This window comes from Lytechinus variegatus, chromosome 18 (genome assembly GCF_018143015.1).
Source record: "Lytechinus variegatus isolate NC3 chromosome 18, Lvar_3.0, whole genome shotgun sequence".
Lineage (NCBI taxonomy): Eukaryota > Metazoa > Echinodermata > Echinoidea > Temnopleuroida > Toxopneustidae > Lytechinus > Lytechinus variegatus.
This window is the reverse complement of record NC_054757.1, coordinates 8,048,572-8,065,000: the sequence shown is the minus strand read 5'-3', so window position 1 is coordinate 8,065,000 and position 16,429 is coordinate 8,048,572. Positions and strand designations below refer to the sequence as shown.

Sequence of the window (16,429 nt, the reverse complement as noted above, 5' to 3'; positions counted from 1 at the left end):
CTTTACAAACGGCTTTATGAAACACCTACCAGGCTTCCATCCCCAGGGGAAGGGGAAGGTGGTCAGAAAAGCGCCCATTTTGCTAGATAGGTTCCGGGAGTGGGGGCATTAGTCACTTTTTTTGTATAATATCATTTTCTTTGTCAGTAGGGAAATTAGTGCCGTTTTGGCAAGTGCGATATTGTATTGAGTTCCAGACAGAAATTTGAGTGCTGGACTGTTCTAACTGGTTTATTTACAATCGGTCTAGCGCTAATTCGTCCAATTACCAACTTGTCTTTTATTATTTGGTCTACCATCAGTTCGTCCACTATCCACATGGTCACATTGCCATTTTGTCCACTCACCATCTCGTCTAATAACAAGTTGCTCCAATAGCCATTTATCCTATTTGGTATAATTGGACTATTAATTGGCCAAATGAATTAAAAGAAAATGGGCATTAGACCAACTGGTTACAAGACCAAATGGTCATAGACAAACTGGTAATTAGACAAAGTAATTATTGGATCATATTGCTGTAAGATGAAAAGTTGATGGATGGAATGGCATTAGTCTAAATAAAGGTAGACCACTTGATGAGTGAACGAGTTGGCAGTAGACAAATCAGCAGTTTACCTTCCACCGCCATAGTAACAAAGTACACTGAAAGGATCATTTTTGCACGTTGAGACACAAATCAAAACATTCTTAACTTTTTACCCTAAAAGATATCCATTTTTAAGGCATCATTAGCAAGGAATTTTAAATTTTGGTTTAGGAATACTTAACAAATTTTTGGATTCTTGCCGGCTTCCATCCCTTCCCTCACCTACCCACCATACTTGAGAACTGATTTCAAGATGCGCAATGTATTTCTTTTTTTTTCCTTCTTTTTTGTGTGTGTGTATTTTAAACATCTGTCATGAATAAGAATGAAAAAAATTTTAAACATTAACTGCATGAATAAATGACATCTTTGTTAATATCTCATGGTTTGTTGCTTTTATTTCATTTTCTTGTTTTCTTTTGTTGACAGCCTGAGCTGTTGGTTAAAGTGGTGAAGAAAATGATAGAGAGCAAACTAGTCACAGAAACCATATCACAGGGTGACACCAAGTTTATGGTAAGAATTAAAACAAACTTATTCATTATTTTCTGCTTTTCATTTTGATTTTATGATGGGTCTTCCAGAGATGCCAAGAAGTACGGATTTTCCGTATTTATAGTACTGAAAAATGAGAAGAATACTGATGGTTTTATGCAAAATACTGATTTCTCAAGTTTCATTTTTATGTGTTGTCCTATGGTATTTCTTTGAAAATACCGATTTCCTCGCCAAAATACTGATTTTCAGCTTAAAAATACTGAAATGTTCTTGTTCAGGTTGGCAGCTCTTGTCTTCTTGATCTGAGGCCCATTTCAATAAGCTGTCATAAAACTGGTTTCGTAAGTTAAGAGTGACTTTAGGAACGATTGTTGATCCTTTCTTGTGGTGAATGATATTCACCATTGAATGTTCATTGGTGATTATTTAGCAGAGCTGCCAAGTAGTACGATTTTTCCGTATTTCATACGGAAATCAATTGAAAATACGGCAGTATGCTTTTTCATGATAAAATACGGGAAAAAACAAATTAGAGAAGAAAAGGTATTCCGTGTGTTGCTGCCCTCTACGTTCAATGAGTTATGCTTTCATCAAGGCTTTTCGATTAGAATTTTCGATATCCTGGCGAATCAATGCGGATGACAAGTTCCGAGCGCACGCATGTAGTTTACTTTTACAAGCGCAAAGCAGCGGCTCAAATCGCGATATTTTGCGACTGGTAAAAAAGTCTGTAAGGATGATGACGTCATCCAAGATGGTAACTTACGTTGACCGACGGAAGGAGCGAAGATGACGATGTTTCGATCATAATTTGAAACGAATTAGCCGTAACTGCGGTCTAAGGTACGATATTTCTGAATTTCATACATTTTTCCGTAAATATGGATGCAATTTCTTTTTCTTATGGTGATATCTTATGATTTTATGTGCAAAAAACGATCGAAAAAAAACCAGGTTTCCGTCGAATGTTAGATGTAACGTTACTGCTAATACGTTGTTTGTACGTACGGGCCTCCAAATTCTTCAGTCTATGTATGGGTGAGTCAGCCAACGCAGTTCAGCGGAACAACCAAAATCTAGACTGAAGCTTTCGGTCTCGTGTGCGACGGTGTGGGGCGCAAAATAATGTAAGAAGTGATCGAACTTTGCCATTATGCATGCATATTTATCTCATGGTAAAAATACAGATTTTTTGGTCAAAATACTGATTTTGGGGGATAAGAATACTGAAAATGCAAAATACAACTTGGCAGCTCTGATTTAGCGCGTAAGAAAGGTTAACCAGTCATTCTTAAAGTTGCGCGGAACTTACAAACAGCTTTATGAAACACCCACCCGATCCAAAAATGGACTGCAACTGAACAATATGAACTATAATAGGTAACTCTGCCTGTATCAAGTCTTTTGAGACCACAGAAATCTATTTGACTTGGAAAATTAAATCAACACATGTTTGCATATCCTGGTTTGAAATATTGCTTCCACTTTGGCAATTTTTTAATTTACTGAATCTTAACTTAAATGCTATGTACAAAACATGAATTATACTAAACTAACAAATTAAGGATTTTGGCAATTATTTTACTTAGCAAAAGTTCAGTTTGTTGTGTACAAAACTTTTACAGTTACCAACATGCAAGAAGTTATTTGTTCGTTTGAGAAATTATTCCTTTGTGAAATGCAGCTATTCGATCTTTTTGTGTATTTCATTTTGATTATCATTAAAATGAGCTAATGAAATGCTAACTAAACATCAGCTACCAATTTCCTCCCCCCCCAGGGTGTCATCCGTCTCCCCCAGAAGGACGCCAAGGAGGGCGAAGAGCGATACTTCCGTCGTCTTGACATCCGTCTGATACCCCATGATCAGTACCATTGCGGCACTCTCTACTTCACCGGCAGTGACATGTTCAACAAAGACATGAGAGCGAAGGCGATAGACGAAGGTTTCACCCTCAATGAGTACTCTATCAGGCCGATGGGTAGTACAGGTGGGTGCATTCAAGTCAATTTTATGGTAACTCCCGTAGGAACTCACAAGGACAGCATTTTGCTGGTAAACCCCAAGCTGGGGAGCGTTTCATGAAAGGACTTGTCGGACGTTTTATCCGACAAGTCCTGTTTTATCCGACAGTCACCATAGTAACAGTACCTCTCAGCCAATCAGATTCAAGGAAAGTTGTCAGATCTGACCACTTGTCGGACAAAAATGTTGATGAAACGCTCCCCTGGTATATCACCAATTAGGAAACATGTTACGTCTAGGTTAATCAGTCACAGTGGCTGACCTTCCAAACGACAGATATTACTCTCAGGCCGTTTTATCAAAGTGGAGACAATGGCAGAGTGAGGATTCGGACTCACAACCTTGTGATTATGAGTCTAATGCTCTAACCACTGGACCACACGACCCAATGACTGAGCAATTCATCCACAAATAATACAAAAGATTCATGATAGGCCAGAGAGACGATGCTAGCAATACTAGTTCTCAGCATATTTGCTTTTATGTTTTATTGCCTTGTTTCTATAATTCATGTATTTATTTGTTATGGAAAATCAATAAAATGAATAAAATGACAAACTTGCTCAAACTTGCCACGACTTTTTTTTCTTGTATTAAAAAAATCATTATTCTCGAACATTTCACCACGATGTCATTCCTTCTTTACTCTAAGTAGGTTATGGTTATTTTTAATTGATTAACAAATGAACAAATAAAGGAAGGACAAAGGAATAATAAATAAATTAATGAAATGATAAAGCAATAAACAACAAATTACTTAAAGTGTGTTATAAACTTATATTAAGGAAGTAACATAGTGCAAAAAATAAATAATTGTAAATAAATAAAATTGTAATGATAACGGTTGTATGAAAAATGGTTTCTATTGGCTTGGATGTGTTCTATAACATACCTCTGTATAAGTCTCATTTTTGTCGAAAAACAAAAACACAATTTCCTTCAATCGCTGTTTAATCGGGGACATCCCGATAGACCGCGGGTCCGATAGACCGCGGGTCCGATAGTCCGCGGGTTCGATAGACCGCGGGTCCGATAGTCCGCGGGTCCGATAGACCGCGGGTCCGTTAGACCGCGGGTCCGATAGACCGCGGGTCCGATATTCCGCAGTGCGTGTAAAATTATGATCAGATATATCATATGTCATCGAGAGGTCCAAAGGTCAAAGGATACGAGACCATGGGGTTCTATCAGGTGCGGATCCATGGGGGGGCGAGGGGGAACGGCCTCACCCCCCCCCCTTCCCCCCGTTCAAAAAAAGAGGGGGAGAGGGGAAAAGGAGAGAATAAAAAGAGAGAGGAAGATTGGAAAAGAAGATAATAGAAAAGAGAGTAAGAGGGGGAAAGGATGACAAAGAAAAAGGGAGAAGAACATGGGGAAAGAAGAGAAAAAAGAGAGGACGGAAAAGGAAGAGAAGAAAAGAAAGCTAGGAGAAAGGAAAAGGAGGAAAAAGAAGAAGTAAAAAGAGGAAGGAAGAGAATATTTAAATAAAGAGGAAGATGGGAAGAAAGATACGAAAAAGAGAGATAGAGGAAGAGGGGAAAAGAAGAGAATATAGAGAGAGAGAGAGTGGAAGGGGGAGGGAGAGAAGAAAAAAAAAGACAAAAAAGGGGAAAGGAAAGAAAAAGAAAAGAGTGATAAGTAATGGGGGAAAGAGAAAAAAAGAGGAAGAGGGAAAAGAAAAAAAAAGAAAGGAAAAGAAGAAGAAAAAAAGGAAGAGAATAATATTAAAAAGAGAGAAAGATGGGAAGAAAGATAAAAAAAAGGAGAGATGGAAATGAATGTCAAATGTCCCATTGGGGGATTTGAATCTCATCTTTTTAGGTTGGAATATCAAAAATTTTCAGTTTAATCGTTGAAATATGTATCGTATTGATGACTAACTTTTCGACCAGTCCATAATATTTAACATTTCTGCTCGCGCTTCGCGCTCATGGTAATTATCTAGTTACATACGCGTCCTGTTCAGGTTCTCAAACATTGCCCAGAATGTTAAATTTTCAGGACAATATACATGAAATTTAATTTTTAGCTTGCATATGGCTTATGAGATTAAAACACATTTATGTTGCTTATAAAGTAAATCTAGGAAATGACTGTGAGGACATGGGCGTTTGCCCCCCCCCCCCCCCAACAAAAAAGAGAGAATCAAGGCTAAGAAAAAATAGAGAGAAAAGGAAAGGGATTAGGATGAAATATACTATTATTTTCCAAATATTATGTCAAAATCTATCACAACCTTGTATTTTTGTAATAAAAGTGTCAACATATTTGCTTGCTCGCTTCGCTCACTGCCAACTTCTTATTAATTTTATGCGATACGCCATATCGAGCCCCCTCGAAATTGTTGGCTCATTATGGCACTTGGACAAATCAACTTTGAGCGGCCGATCGGGGAAAATATGGGTGAAAAAATGGCCCCTCCCCCTATTGGCGGAAGCTGGGTCCGTCCCTGACTTAGGCTTTCAGGATTAAATACAGGAAAATTCTATTAAAAAATCAGATCGCGCTTCGCGTTCTCATTATTTATTTAGGCCTTGTGAGATACCTCAATGTGTTTTTCAAGAATAAAATCTCAGATTTTCTTTAACGTCTACCCCCCCATTTCATTTATTTTTTATCTTGGTGCCCTTGCCCCCCCCCCCCTGCACCCATGCTGAATAAATACGCTACTGATGGGGATAATTAGTCGAGATTGCATATTTCCTAGAGGTTATCATTGATAATATTGAAGGGTATACTAAAACAACAGTACAGAAACTACAGCTCCCGTTCACAATTCTAGTAGGGCCTACTCTGGTGAGAAGTTAAACCAAATTGAACCCCCCCCCAAAAAAAAAAAATCACTCGTGCTTCGCGCTCCCATTGATATTACATCATGGGCGGAAATCCCAGGGGGGACGTGTCCCACCTACTCAAAATAGTAGGGGGACACAATATCAAATGTCCCCCTACTATTTTGGTCTTTGATAATCATAGAAATACATCATTCTAAATCGAAATAAAACATGCATTTTGGGACGAGATGACCTTACTTTGGAGTTGATAACCTTTTTTTCCCCACCCCTTGTCCCCATAGGCGGATCCAGGGGGCCGAGCCCCCCCCCCCCTTGGCGGAGCAAAAAAAGAAAAAAAAGGAAAGAAAGAAGGAAAAGGATGAAAAAAGAGAGGAGAAAAGGAAGACAAAGACGACGAAGGCATAAAATAAGATGAGGGGAAGACTTGGAAAATAAAAAGAATCTTTCGTGCAACTATATAAAACTTTCGCTCGCGCTTCGCGCTCACATTGCCTATTAGGTGATTTACATATCTTGTTCAATATGGAGTTCGAATATCAAGTTTGGAAGTCAATATACAACACATATTTCACCTCGGAAATCTAACTTTCATTATTTTGTGTAATTTACAATTGGTTTTTAAAATGTGCTCTGTAAAAATATCAATTTCATGGTTTGAATGTTAACATTTGCTGCTTGCGCTACGCGCTCGCAAATTTTGATTTATCAGGTACCTATATTTTTGTGTAATCCATAAAGTTTTCAAAATATCCCTTTTCTGGTCTGATTGTTAAGACGCATCAGCTAGCGCGCTGCACGCTCGCATTTTGATTGGCGAGTTATATAAATGTTTCAATTTTGTTTATACAACAAACTACTTAAAATCCCCTTTTCATGACAGTTTATCAAAAATTATAGCTCGCGACTTGCGCTCGCATTAATGGTTAAAAATATATAAACTGATGCATCCTATTCATAATCACAAAAGTGAAATGTCCAGTTTTATGCCATGATATCATCAGATTTTGCGCCCTCATTTGGCATTAATAAATATGATTTCAATTTAATAATTGAATTGTCCCTTTGTTTCATCTCGCGCTTATTAAGATGAATAGGAAGATAGTCATCATTTTCATATGATGGCATGTCGTAAGGATGTCCCGGTCCTATATCAAAACTCAAAGTAATAATAATATCAGCTCTTTTTTAAGTGCGATCCATATCAACCTTACAATTTTTCTACTAAGTGCTAGAAATATTAAGCTGAAATTGACTCCTTTTTTCAGATCGGACTATCAAAGTTTCATGATTTTCATGATTAAAGTTGTATTCAGAATGCCTAGATTCTAGGTCTAAATATGAAACACACTCGCGCATGTTTATTCAGATACCCAACTTGTTCTCTAATTTAAATCATTATCTAGTTTCAGATCACAATATCAAAAATTTTCTGCTCGCGCTTTGTGCTCGCATTATTAATGTAGGTAGACGCCATATTAATCATCCTTTTGATGATTTACAAAACATGAACAGAGTGGCCCACTTTTAGGTCTAAATCTCGATTTTTTTTTTCTGCTCGCGCTTCGCGCTCGTATCAATCGTTAAATTACATAGCTATCCTGTTCACGATTACAAACACTGATTGAAATTTTCCATTCTTTCTTTAAAAAAGTTCAAAAATGTTCAGCTCGCGCTTCGCGCTCGCATTTTTTGATTGTTGAAATATGTGACGCCTTCATGGCTAAGTGCAAGCAGTCCTTAATAGGTACCAGTTTAAAACGTATAATTTTTTTTTGCTCGCGCTTTGCGCTCGCATTATTAATACTCATATTTTTTAGGATTTTCAAATCATGAATAGAGTGTCTCGTTCAGTAAATAATAAAGGACTAAATTTAGAAATTTTCCGCTCGCGCTTCGCACTTGCTTTAATTGTTTACTCATATACCTATTCTGCTTGATTAAAAAAAGTGCTAAGAATTTCCTTTCTTTGGGTAAAAATTTCAAAAAGATTCAGCTTGCGCTTCGCGCTCGCATTATTGGATTGTTAAATGCTACTTTAACAGGTATCTTTTTCATCAGTTCATTTCCCCTTGCGCTTTGCGTTCGTAGTCATTATTAAGTTGCATACATGTCTTTTTCAGGATAACAAACATTGCCCTGAATCAGTTCAAATTTTAGGAAAAAATACATAAAATTCCCCCCAAAATTAGCTCGCGCTTCGCGCTCGCATCATATAAATGAGGATTATGAAATTATGTATTAATTTATAAGAATAAAGCCAAGAAGTAACTAATGAGGACTACGCCTTCAAAGAAACAAACAAAAATTATCTCCGAGCTGCCGATCGGGGAAAATATGGCTGAAACAAATTTCCGACCCAACCAGCCCCCCCCCCCCCATTTGGCGAAGGCTGGAACCGCTCCTGTGTCCCCCCTACCTTTTGGTATTTATGTATTCATGGATCTTTTTTTTCAAGAACACATTAAAAAGTGGTCTTTATTTTTTTAAATGTGATTATAAGATAATTTAAGTTAGCCTGGCCGGGAGGGAGTGGGCGCCATTTTTCGAAAAGTACACATGGGCGCCAAACATCAGGTCAAATTTGCTCCCCTCTCCTTGAAATCCTGGATCCACGCCTGGGTTCTATAACAATAACCCAATTAGGGCAATCACCCCCTGACAACTACTTCAAGGAAAATATCCCCATATTTTTTACCGCCGGGGACTGTTAATTACCCCCCCCCCCCGGAAATTTACTCTCCAGATAATTATGAAAATAATAATTGTGAAAATGCCTTAACGTGACGACATGGCGTGGTACTTCATCTTACCATGTCTTAATTAATCATTGGCGGCCGAAGGCAAAACATTTAGGGGGATCCACCTGAAATTTTGGGATGGACACCGGTAAAAAATTGAAAAGCAAATCAACCAAAATTTAGGAGGGACCAACAAAATATTTTGAAAAGGAAATAAAAGAAGGTTTTATCAACCAAAATTAGGGGGAGCAAAAATATTCTAGGGTGGTATACCTATTTAAGGGGGGGGGGGCGTAGAAAAGAAATTGACCAAAAAAGGTTCTCAACTAAAAATTTAGGGGGACCGTCCTCCCACCTCAAATTTAGGGGGGAAAGCCCCCCCCCCGCTTCCGCCGCCTATTAAAGTAATTAATAAGCTTATTATTTCGACATAGCGATATAATCTTGTCAAGTCGATATGTCCACATGGCGAGATATGAAGTGTACAATTCCCGGCAAGAATCCCGATATATCGCCATGTTTATTAGTGGACTGACTTGGCAAGATAATGTATCTCGCCATGCGGACATAATAAGCTTATATAGTCGACATGGCAAGATAAAGTATCTCGCCATGTCGTCACGTCGATGGCATATAGAGGCTCCGTATGGCGTCTAGAGGGCAAATTTCGGGGGGGGGGGTGTAACAGTCCCCGACGATAAAAATATGGAGATAATATTTTCCTTGAAGTAGATGTCAGGGGGCGATTTGTCCTGTGGGTCATCGTTATAGGACCCCCGGATGGACTCGTATCAATGACCTTTTGACCTCTTGATAACATGGATTTCACTATGTTGTCCTGATCATAATTTTACACACACCGCGGACTATCGGACCTGCGGTCTATCGGGCCCGCGGTCTATCGGACCCGCGGTCTATCGGACCCGCGGTCTAACGGACCCGCGGTCTATCGGACCCGCGGTCTATCGGGCTGTGACCGTTTAATCTATAGATTGAAATGTTTAAAGTGACTATAAATAGTAGACTTTGTACTTGTTTTTTTCATTCCTTTGTAAATACATGCATTTCAGTTTTTTAACTGTAGTATGTGTATGACTGTTTAACTGGAAATAAACTATGAAATGAATGAATTCATTCATTGTCAAATTATTTTACTTTTTTCTTTTGTTGTTTGCTATAGGAATTGCTGGAGAACCACTTCCTGTGACCTCTGAAGAGGACGTCTTTGACTACATCGGGATGAAATATAAATCTCCTTCAGAAAGAAATATGTAAAATGAATTTTGCAATAATCATTTTCATCCTAAACACCGTCGTGACACAATGATCATCACAATCATCCTCTTGCCATCAGTACTGTCATTATTTTACCAGGGCCTTGTTTTATATTTCATCTTCACAGCTTTTGGGAGCATTTAGTGCAAGAACTTGTTGGACGTTTTATCCAACAAATCCTGTTTAATTCAACAATTACCATAGTAACAACGATTCTCGCCAATCAAAATCAAGGAAAGTTGTCAGACCCGACAACTTGTTGGATGGAAAATATTGATGAAGTAATGCCCCAGGATTGGATGAACCACTTGAAAATAATAATACCGGTAATAGGCATTTATATAGTGCCATCTATCTAGAAATATTCTATTCCGAGGCGCATTATTTATCCTTAATATTACCCCGGCTTTAGCTCGAGCTGCCTTTCAGCACTCAGTGCATTCAAGGAATTAATCCTGCCGGGTACCCATTCACCTCACCTGGGTTGAGTGCAACACAAAGTGGATAAATTTCTTGCTGAAGGAAATTACAACATGGCTGGGATTCGAACCCACTACCCTCTGTTTCAAAGTCAGAAGACCAATCCACTGGGCCACAACGCTTCACATGAAATTGTCAATTTAGAATGAGGGGGAGGGGGATGAGTGTTGAGTGATGAGTGCTTCCCCAAAAGGAGGGAGGCTTTCCTTCTTGGTATCACTGCTTGATTGAGATAATAAAATCATAAAGACAAATCAGATTCATTGTTTTATTGTCTCTTAAAGATGAATTTTATATAGTAAATGTATGTTAGTTTGTGTTAATCTTCTGGGCAATGCCATAAATAGTCAACCTTTTTCTTCATCCGACCCCCGTGTTCTCTGTACTTACACCACTCCATGATCTGCCCAAGTCAGGATAATTTGAGAGGATAAATATTTTCATAAGAACTAGAAAACAAAGACCAATTAATTTAGGAAAGTTGTCACAGGCCCAGTGCAAAAGCAAAGGACAAAAAACTCTAGAGAGAAAGACAACTGCCTATGTACTGTTCACAGAACAAATGTTTTGCATACAGAGGCGCTTAGCCTAGACTTTCTTTCAGTCTATAAAAAAAGTCTAAAATAGTAAATTTCATACATTTAACCTTGACATTTGACCTTGGATGTACATGATTCATGGCATAGTTCAGAGTGAGGGTATTCAAATTTTATGCCTTGTTCCTTTTGCCTGGTAATTTGGTATGTATAATGGTCTTGTTACTTAACTGTTCTTTTACGTTTTGTATGATAATTCAAACTTGTACTGTAAATGTGATTAGTAATGTATAAACTGTTCTTGAATATCAGGGGCCCTTTGCAGAAGGAGTTGCAATCGAACACAACTCTAACAATCAATCGCAAACTTGATTTCCAAACAATCAGAAGCATGTATTTTGCACTTCCACTTGATTTTTTCAAGTTGAGTTTAAACACACATCTCTCACTGCAAGGGGCTCTATCTATCGAATTTAAACGCAGTAAGGTATTTGTAAGTTTTAACCCTATCTAGGCCGGGGTATTTTGGGAGTTCCTATGGCCGGGGGGGGCCTGGGGCCCCCCCCCTAAGATCTCGGCCGTCGACTGCGCGATCGCGCCGAAAATTGGCACGCGGGTTGTCTGGGACATAATATACAAGATTGTATAGTAATTTATTTCATGCGATCGCTATTTTGTGATTATGCTGATTTATGCGTAATTAGTATGCGAAATCATACTTTTTCCTCTAACTCCCTAAATAAAGCTCCAAATGTACTAATTTTTGGTATAGAAACTCTTTGTGGTGTCCTTAGCAAGAATACATGAAAAAAATTGTGATATCAAATCATTTTCTTATGTATTATATTGTTTTTTGCAATTTCTTATGTATTTCTTTGTTTTTTTGACCTTTTGTTTTTCATTGTTTTTTCAATGAAATTTGTTGGGGACTCTTCTGTGATCATAAAAATCATAACATGAATAAATTTAGACTAGCAAAACTAAAAATAATCATACATTTATGAAGTTTGGTTGAAAACACAATTTGCATTGACTTTGTACACGAAATCACGTTTTTGAGCAATTTTCGGTCTGACATGCACTTACATAATGTTGCGTAATTCCAGAACCACGTACCCGGGTGACGCGAAATTGGTCTCAAAAGTTGCGCAAGAATAGAAAGTAAATACTCAGTGAGCGGCGCAGTCAAAAAATTTCGCACGGCGAAAATGTCGCGCAATTTGTTGAGGGGGGGCCTCCGAGGCCCCCCCCCCGGCCTAGATAGGGTTAAGAATGAAGTTTGAAGAATTGTAAATACCATATTCATCAATGTATGAGATGTATGTAGAAGATTACCACCTTTTCTAGTACCTTTTTTTTACTAGATACGGTGTCTATATAGATAATACAAGGGAGACTAGAAAAATAGTCTTTGTGGGCCCATCATATATTGCAACCTGTATATAAAGACCTCCTAAAGGAGACAAGATAAGCGTTCTATATGATCAAGTGGTCCTTATGGACAGGATGATGTAATGCATGTTTCAATAAGAAGTATATTTAAGGGAAACCAAACCTGTGGCATTTACAGACCTGCCAACCAGTACGTTTTAGGTGTATTTAGTATGTTTTTGCAACCAAAATACGGCAGTATTTTATCCCAATTTTATTTTTTAACAAAATCGTAATTTATAGAGAAAAATCATCTCTATATGTCTCTATTTCATAAAACATATACAAATATGGTTATTAGATCAATGTGATTTCAGGTAACTTTTTTTTCAATCATTTTGTTAAAACCAGGGTGAAGATATACACGTGTTTCAATGTTTTTTTTTCATCTGCAAGAGCTGTGCGCATTTTAGCTTGCATGCAGCTTGAGCGCCGCGATAAGCGAGTGCGCCAAGCATTTTATTATGAAATACACTTTTTTGGGGGAAAATACATTTTTTTTAATCACAGAATACAGTTTTTCATTCCCAGAGGTTGGCAGGTCTGTATTTATAGACAGATGGTTGGTATAGCAGGTTTGAATGTACACCTGTAGGCCTACATGTAATAGACCAGTTCGTAGTTACTTCATGGGCAATTTTGGTCAAATGACCTTTCATTTCTTTCATCATGATAAGCAGATTTCAAAGCAAGATATTACGTAAGCTTGCCTTACATAGCAGGATGAAGAAATTGAATAGACCAGGTGACTAGAATAGCACACCAATGAACACTTGATGAAGGTATTTGTTGCATTCCTACTTTGAATGCATATCTTAGCATGTTGCACAATGTTCAAACTGTGAAATACCGGTCGTTCGTGAAAGCATTGTTTTTTGTGGATGTAAATGAAAACGACAATTCAAAAGAATATATGAATAATCAAGACATCAAAGTTGGTGCTTATCTCATTAGATTTTAAAGCACCATGTCACTTTAGTACAAATGACCTTCTTCTGATCATGCGTAGAATCTTTTGATCATGCGCAGAAAGGAACTACGAACTGGTTTATAGTGTTGATGCATTTCAGTTTACTGGTCTGTTTTTAATTCTGTGTGCCTCATCATTGTTCAATAAACTGCACTGAATAGAACAGCTCATGAGATATTTGTAAATAATAACATGACGCCAAATCTGATTTGTAATTGTATTACACTATTGTTTTTGTTGCTTGTCCTGTGACCTTTATAGAGCAATGGGAGAAAAAGGAGGGTCTTTGCCCCATTGCGTAAACGTTACCATTACAGCAATTTTGCCATGGAATGCTAACTTGCACGGAATCCTTGAATTTGATTGGCTGTTGATCATCATCACCATGGTAGTTGACATTGGATGGCAAAGTTACCATAATAGTAACTGTTATGCAATGGGGCTCTAGTGTGTGTGTGTGTGTGGGGGGGGGGGAGGTTATGTCCACTTGCTCTACTAGCAAATGGTCTAATTCTAAGTTCTAACACCAGTATTGTTATAAAACCAACTTGGTCTACTATCAATTTGGTCTTATCAGGAGCTTGGTCCTAACATCAATTTGTCTAACTATCTTTTAGTCCAATGCCCAGATGGTCTAATTTCCACTTGGTCTACTTATTATTTTGCACTTTGTCAAATGAGCTTAGGTTCATAAAGAGTTCGCGATATCACCATTAGACTACATGTGGATGTTTGACAAAATGGGTTTTACCTAACTGGAAATTAGATAAAATGATTAATGGGCTAAGTTGCGATTAGACCAAATGCTTTATGCAGTAGACAAACTAATTGTAGATGAACTATGATTAGTTCATATGGAATTAGACCTTGGCCCAATCTTACAAAGAGTTGAGATTGATCCATTCAACCACAACTACAGATAGCAAGCAACGTCAACATCTAAAACCATGTTCGTTCAGAATATTTTCTAGATATGGTTGATGTTCATACATTTATAGTTTTCCTGAAAATTCAGTGCGCTTCTTTTTGTTTTCAAAGGACAATGTGCAAATTTCTCGAAGAAAAAATATGACTGTGATGGATTTCCATATACTTGAGGCTGATCTGGGTCCCTTCTTACAAAGAGTTATGATTGATCCAATCAATCGTAACTCTATGGAAATCCATCAGTGCCATATTTTTGTGCAGGAAATTTGCAAAATGTCCTTTGTAAACAAAGGAGAACACACCAAATTGTCAAGAAATCAATGAATTCATGGATATACATTCATATCTAGAAAATCATTTGAGCAAACATGTATGCATTTCATATGTTGACTTTACTGGCTTTCCATAGTTGTGATTGATCAGATCAATCATAACTCTTTGTAAGACGGGGCCCAAGAAAGTAGACGAAGTGGGAGGAAACCAAGTGACAATTTTACCGGGGGGGGGGGGGGGTGCAAGTTTAAGGCGGTTAGATGGGGTTGACTAGATGTTAGGCAATAAATGAAAAAGTTGGGAGAAGTAGTACTAAAGAGGAAGAGTGGAGAGAGTTTAGGGATGATTATGCCATACATACCTGTATGTTGACAGAAATATGTACTGTAACAAACTGACAGATAAAGGCTGATACTATACCACTCGTACATGTATAAAAACATATGCTTGCAGGCTACCCCACAACTTTGTTCTTTAATTTGCTACATCTCATCAAACCACAAAAGGAGAATAACTTGAATCCATCGATGTAGTATTCATTATGAAATATTTGTTTATTGGTACATCGTTCAAATAATAATCTGGGTGACAAAATGATTTTACAGATAAATTGCGACCATTACCCACTTTCAATAAGCCCATATCAAAATAGAAAATAAGATAAATAATAGTTTTCACACAAAAAGAATAATAAGGAGTGTTTAAGGTGAACACAATAATCAGAAAATAAAATGAGGGGAGGACAAAATTGTGTATAACTGCTCAATTAAACTTTCTTCAATTTGTGATGGGCAGTATTAGATTCAAATTTGTTTGTGATTGAGGTGTATGGTATTATTTTGGGGGAAAATAACTTGCCATAATTTAATGCTTTAATAAAGAAAATGAAAATATAATATGATACATATCTAATCTAAATCTCTCTACTAAATCAAAATAAAAGAGCACTTCAGTGTGATATTACGTTGAACTTCTTGACAGGGTCACTGGTCCCGCACAATAATGCAGCAATCACAAATAACTGGTAGGTCAAACTTAAATGCATAACTAAAGAAACTTTTGTTATGAAATTAACACCCATGTACATGTATGCCTGCAATAATACACTTATGTGTGTTTTGTCAAACCGAATCTTTGGCAGTTGACACTGTCAGTAGAAATGCTAGCTGAATCCATTCCACTGCTTGAGTGCACTACAGGTAAACCTCACACAAGCTTCTTGTATGGAACCAGTAACCAAGGCAATATATGGTAATATCAATACTTCGGTACTTTCATAGGCATTACACGTTATCAGCGATACAAATTTTGTGGCAAGCTCCAACGCTAGGCTGCATATATTTGCTTTTGGATCAATTAAATACTTGGGCGGTTAAAGGTATAAATGAAATTTTCAGGTAGCTGTTTATCTCTTTGTTTACATCATGATCAAATTATGCAGAACACTTGATATGCCTCCAATTTCAATATTTTCTTCAGGCAATGCAGCTATTCTTCAGGGCACATTTCATTAAAAGAAAAACAATTTTAAAGGACCCCAAAAGTAGGCGAGACCAATGAGAGAGGCATTGAGAGCAATTGATAGGGCATACAAATACAATGCCAAGGCCTTGAAGATCTTGGATTAATTTCAGCCCTATATTTTTCAGAATTCACATCAAAGGCTACATAAAATCTTGAGAACAATCCCAGTACAAAATGGCTCGCTCCCCCTAATATATTTCTCAAAAAAATCAATACCTGAAGACTCAAAATGACAAGGTTTCCAAAAGTTGTACCGATCTCTAGTCTCAACTATAATTGCGATTGCTAAACATGTAGCTATTAGATGTCTATATGAAATCAAAAGTTATAACACAAAATATAAAAATTGGGTTCAGATTTAGTTTAC

The 16,429-nt window shown here is 37.5% G+C and overlaps 1 protein-coding gene across 1 annotated transcript in view; it reads left to right on the top strand.

Moving 5' to 3' along the window:
• Positions 1-10,136, top strand: part of LOC121431843 (DNA polymerase beta-like) — a 19,976-nt gene extending 9,840 nt beyond the window's left edge. Inside the window, exons 7-9 of the mRNA XM_041629605.1 lie at positions 1,019-1,105; positions 2,868-3,078; positions 9,827-10,136. Of these exons, the coding sequence (XP_041485539.1) occupies positions 1,019-1,105; positions 2,868-3,078; positions 9,827-9,921 (393 nt within the window). The 3' untranslated portion in view covers positions 9,922-10,136. The remainder of the gene's footprint in view (positions 1-1,018; positions 1,106-2,867; positions 3,079-9,826) is intronic.
• Positions 10,137-16,429: the final 6,293 nt, after the last annotated feature.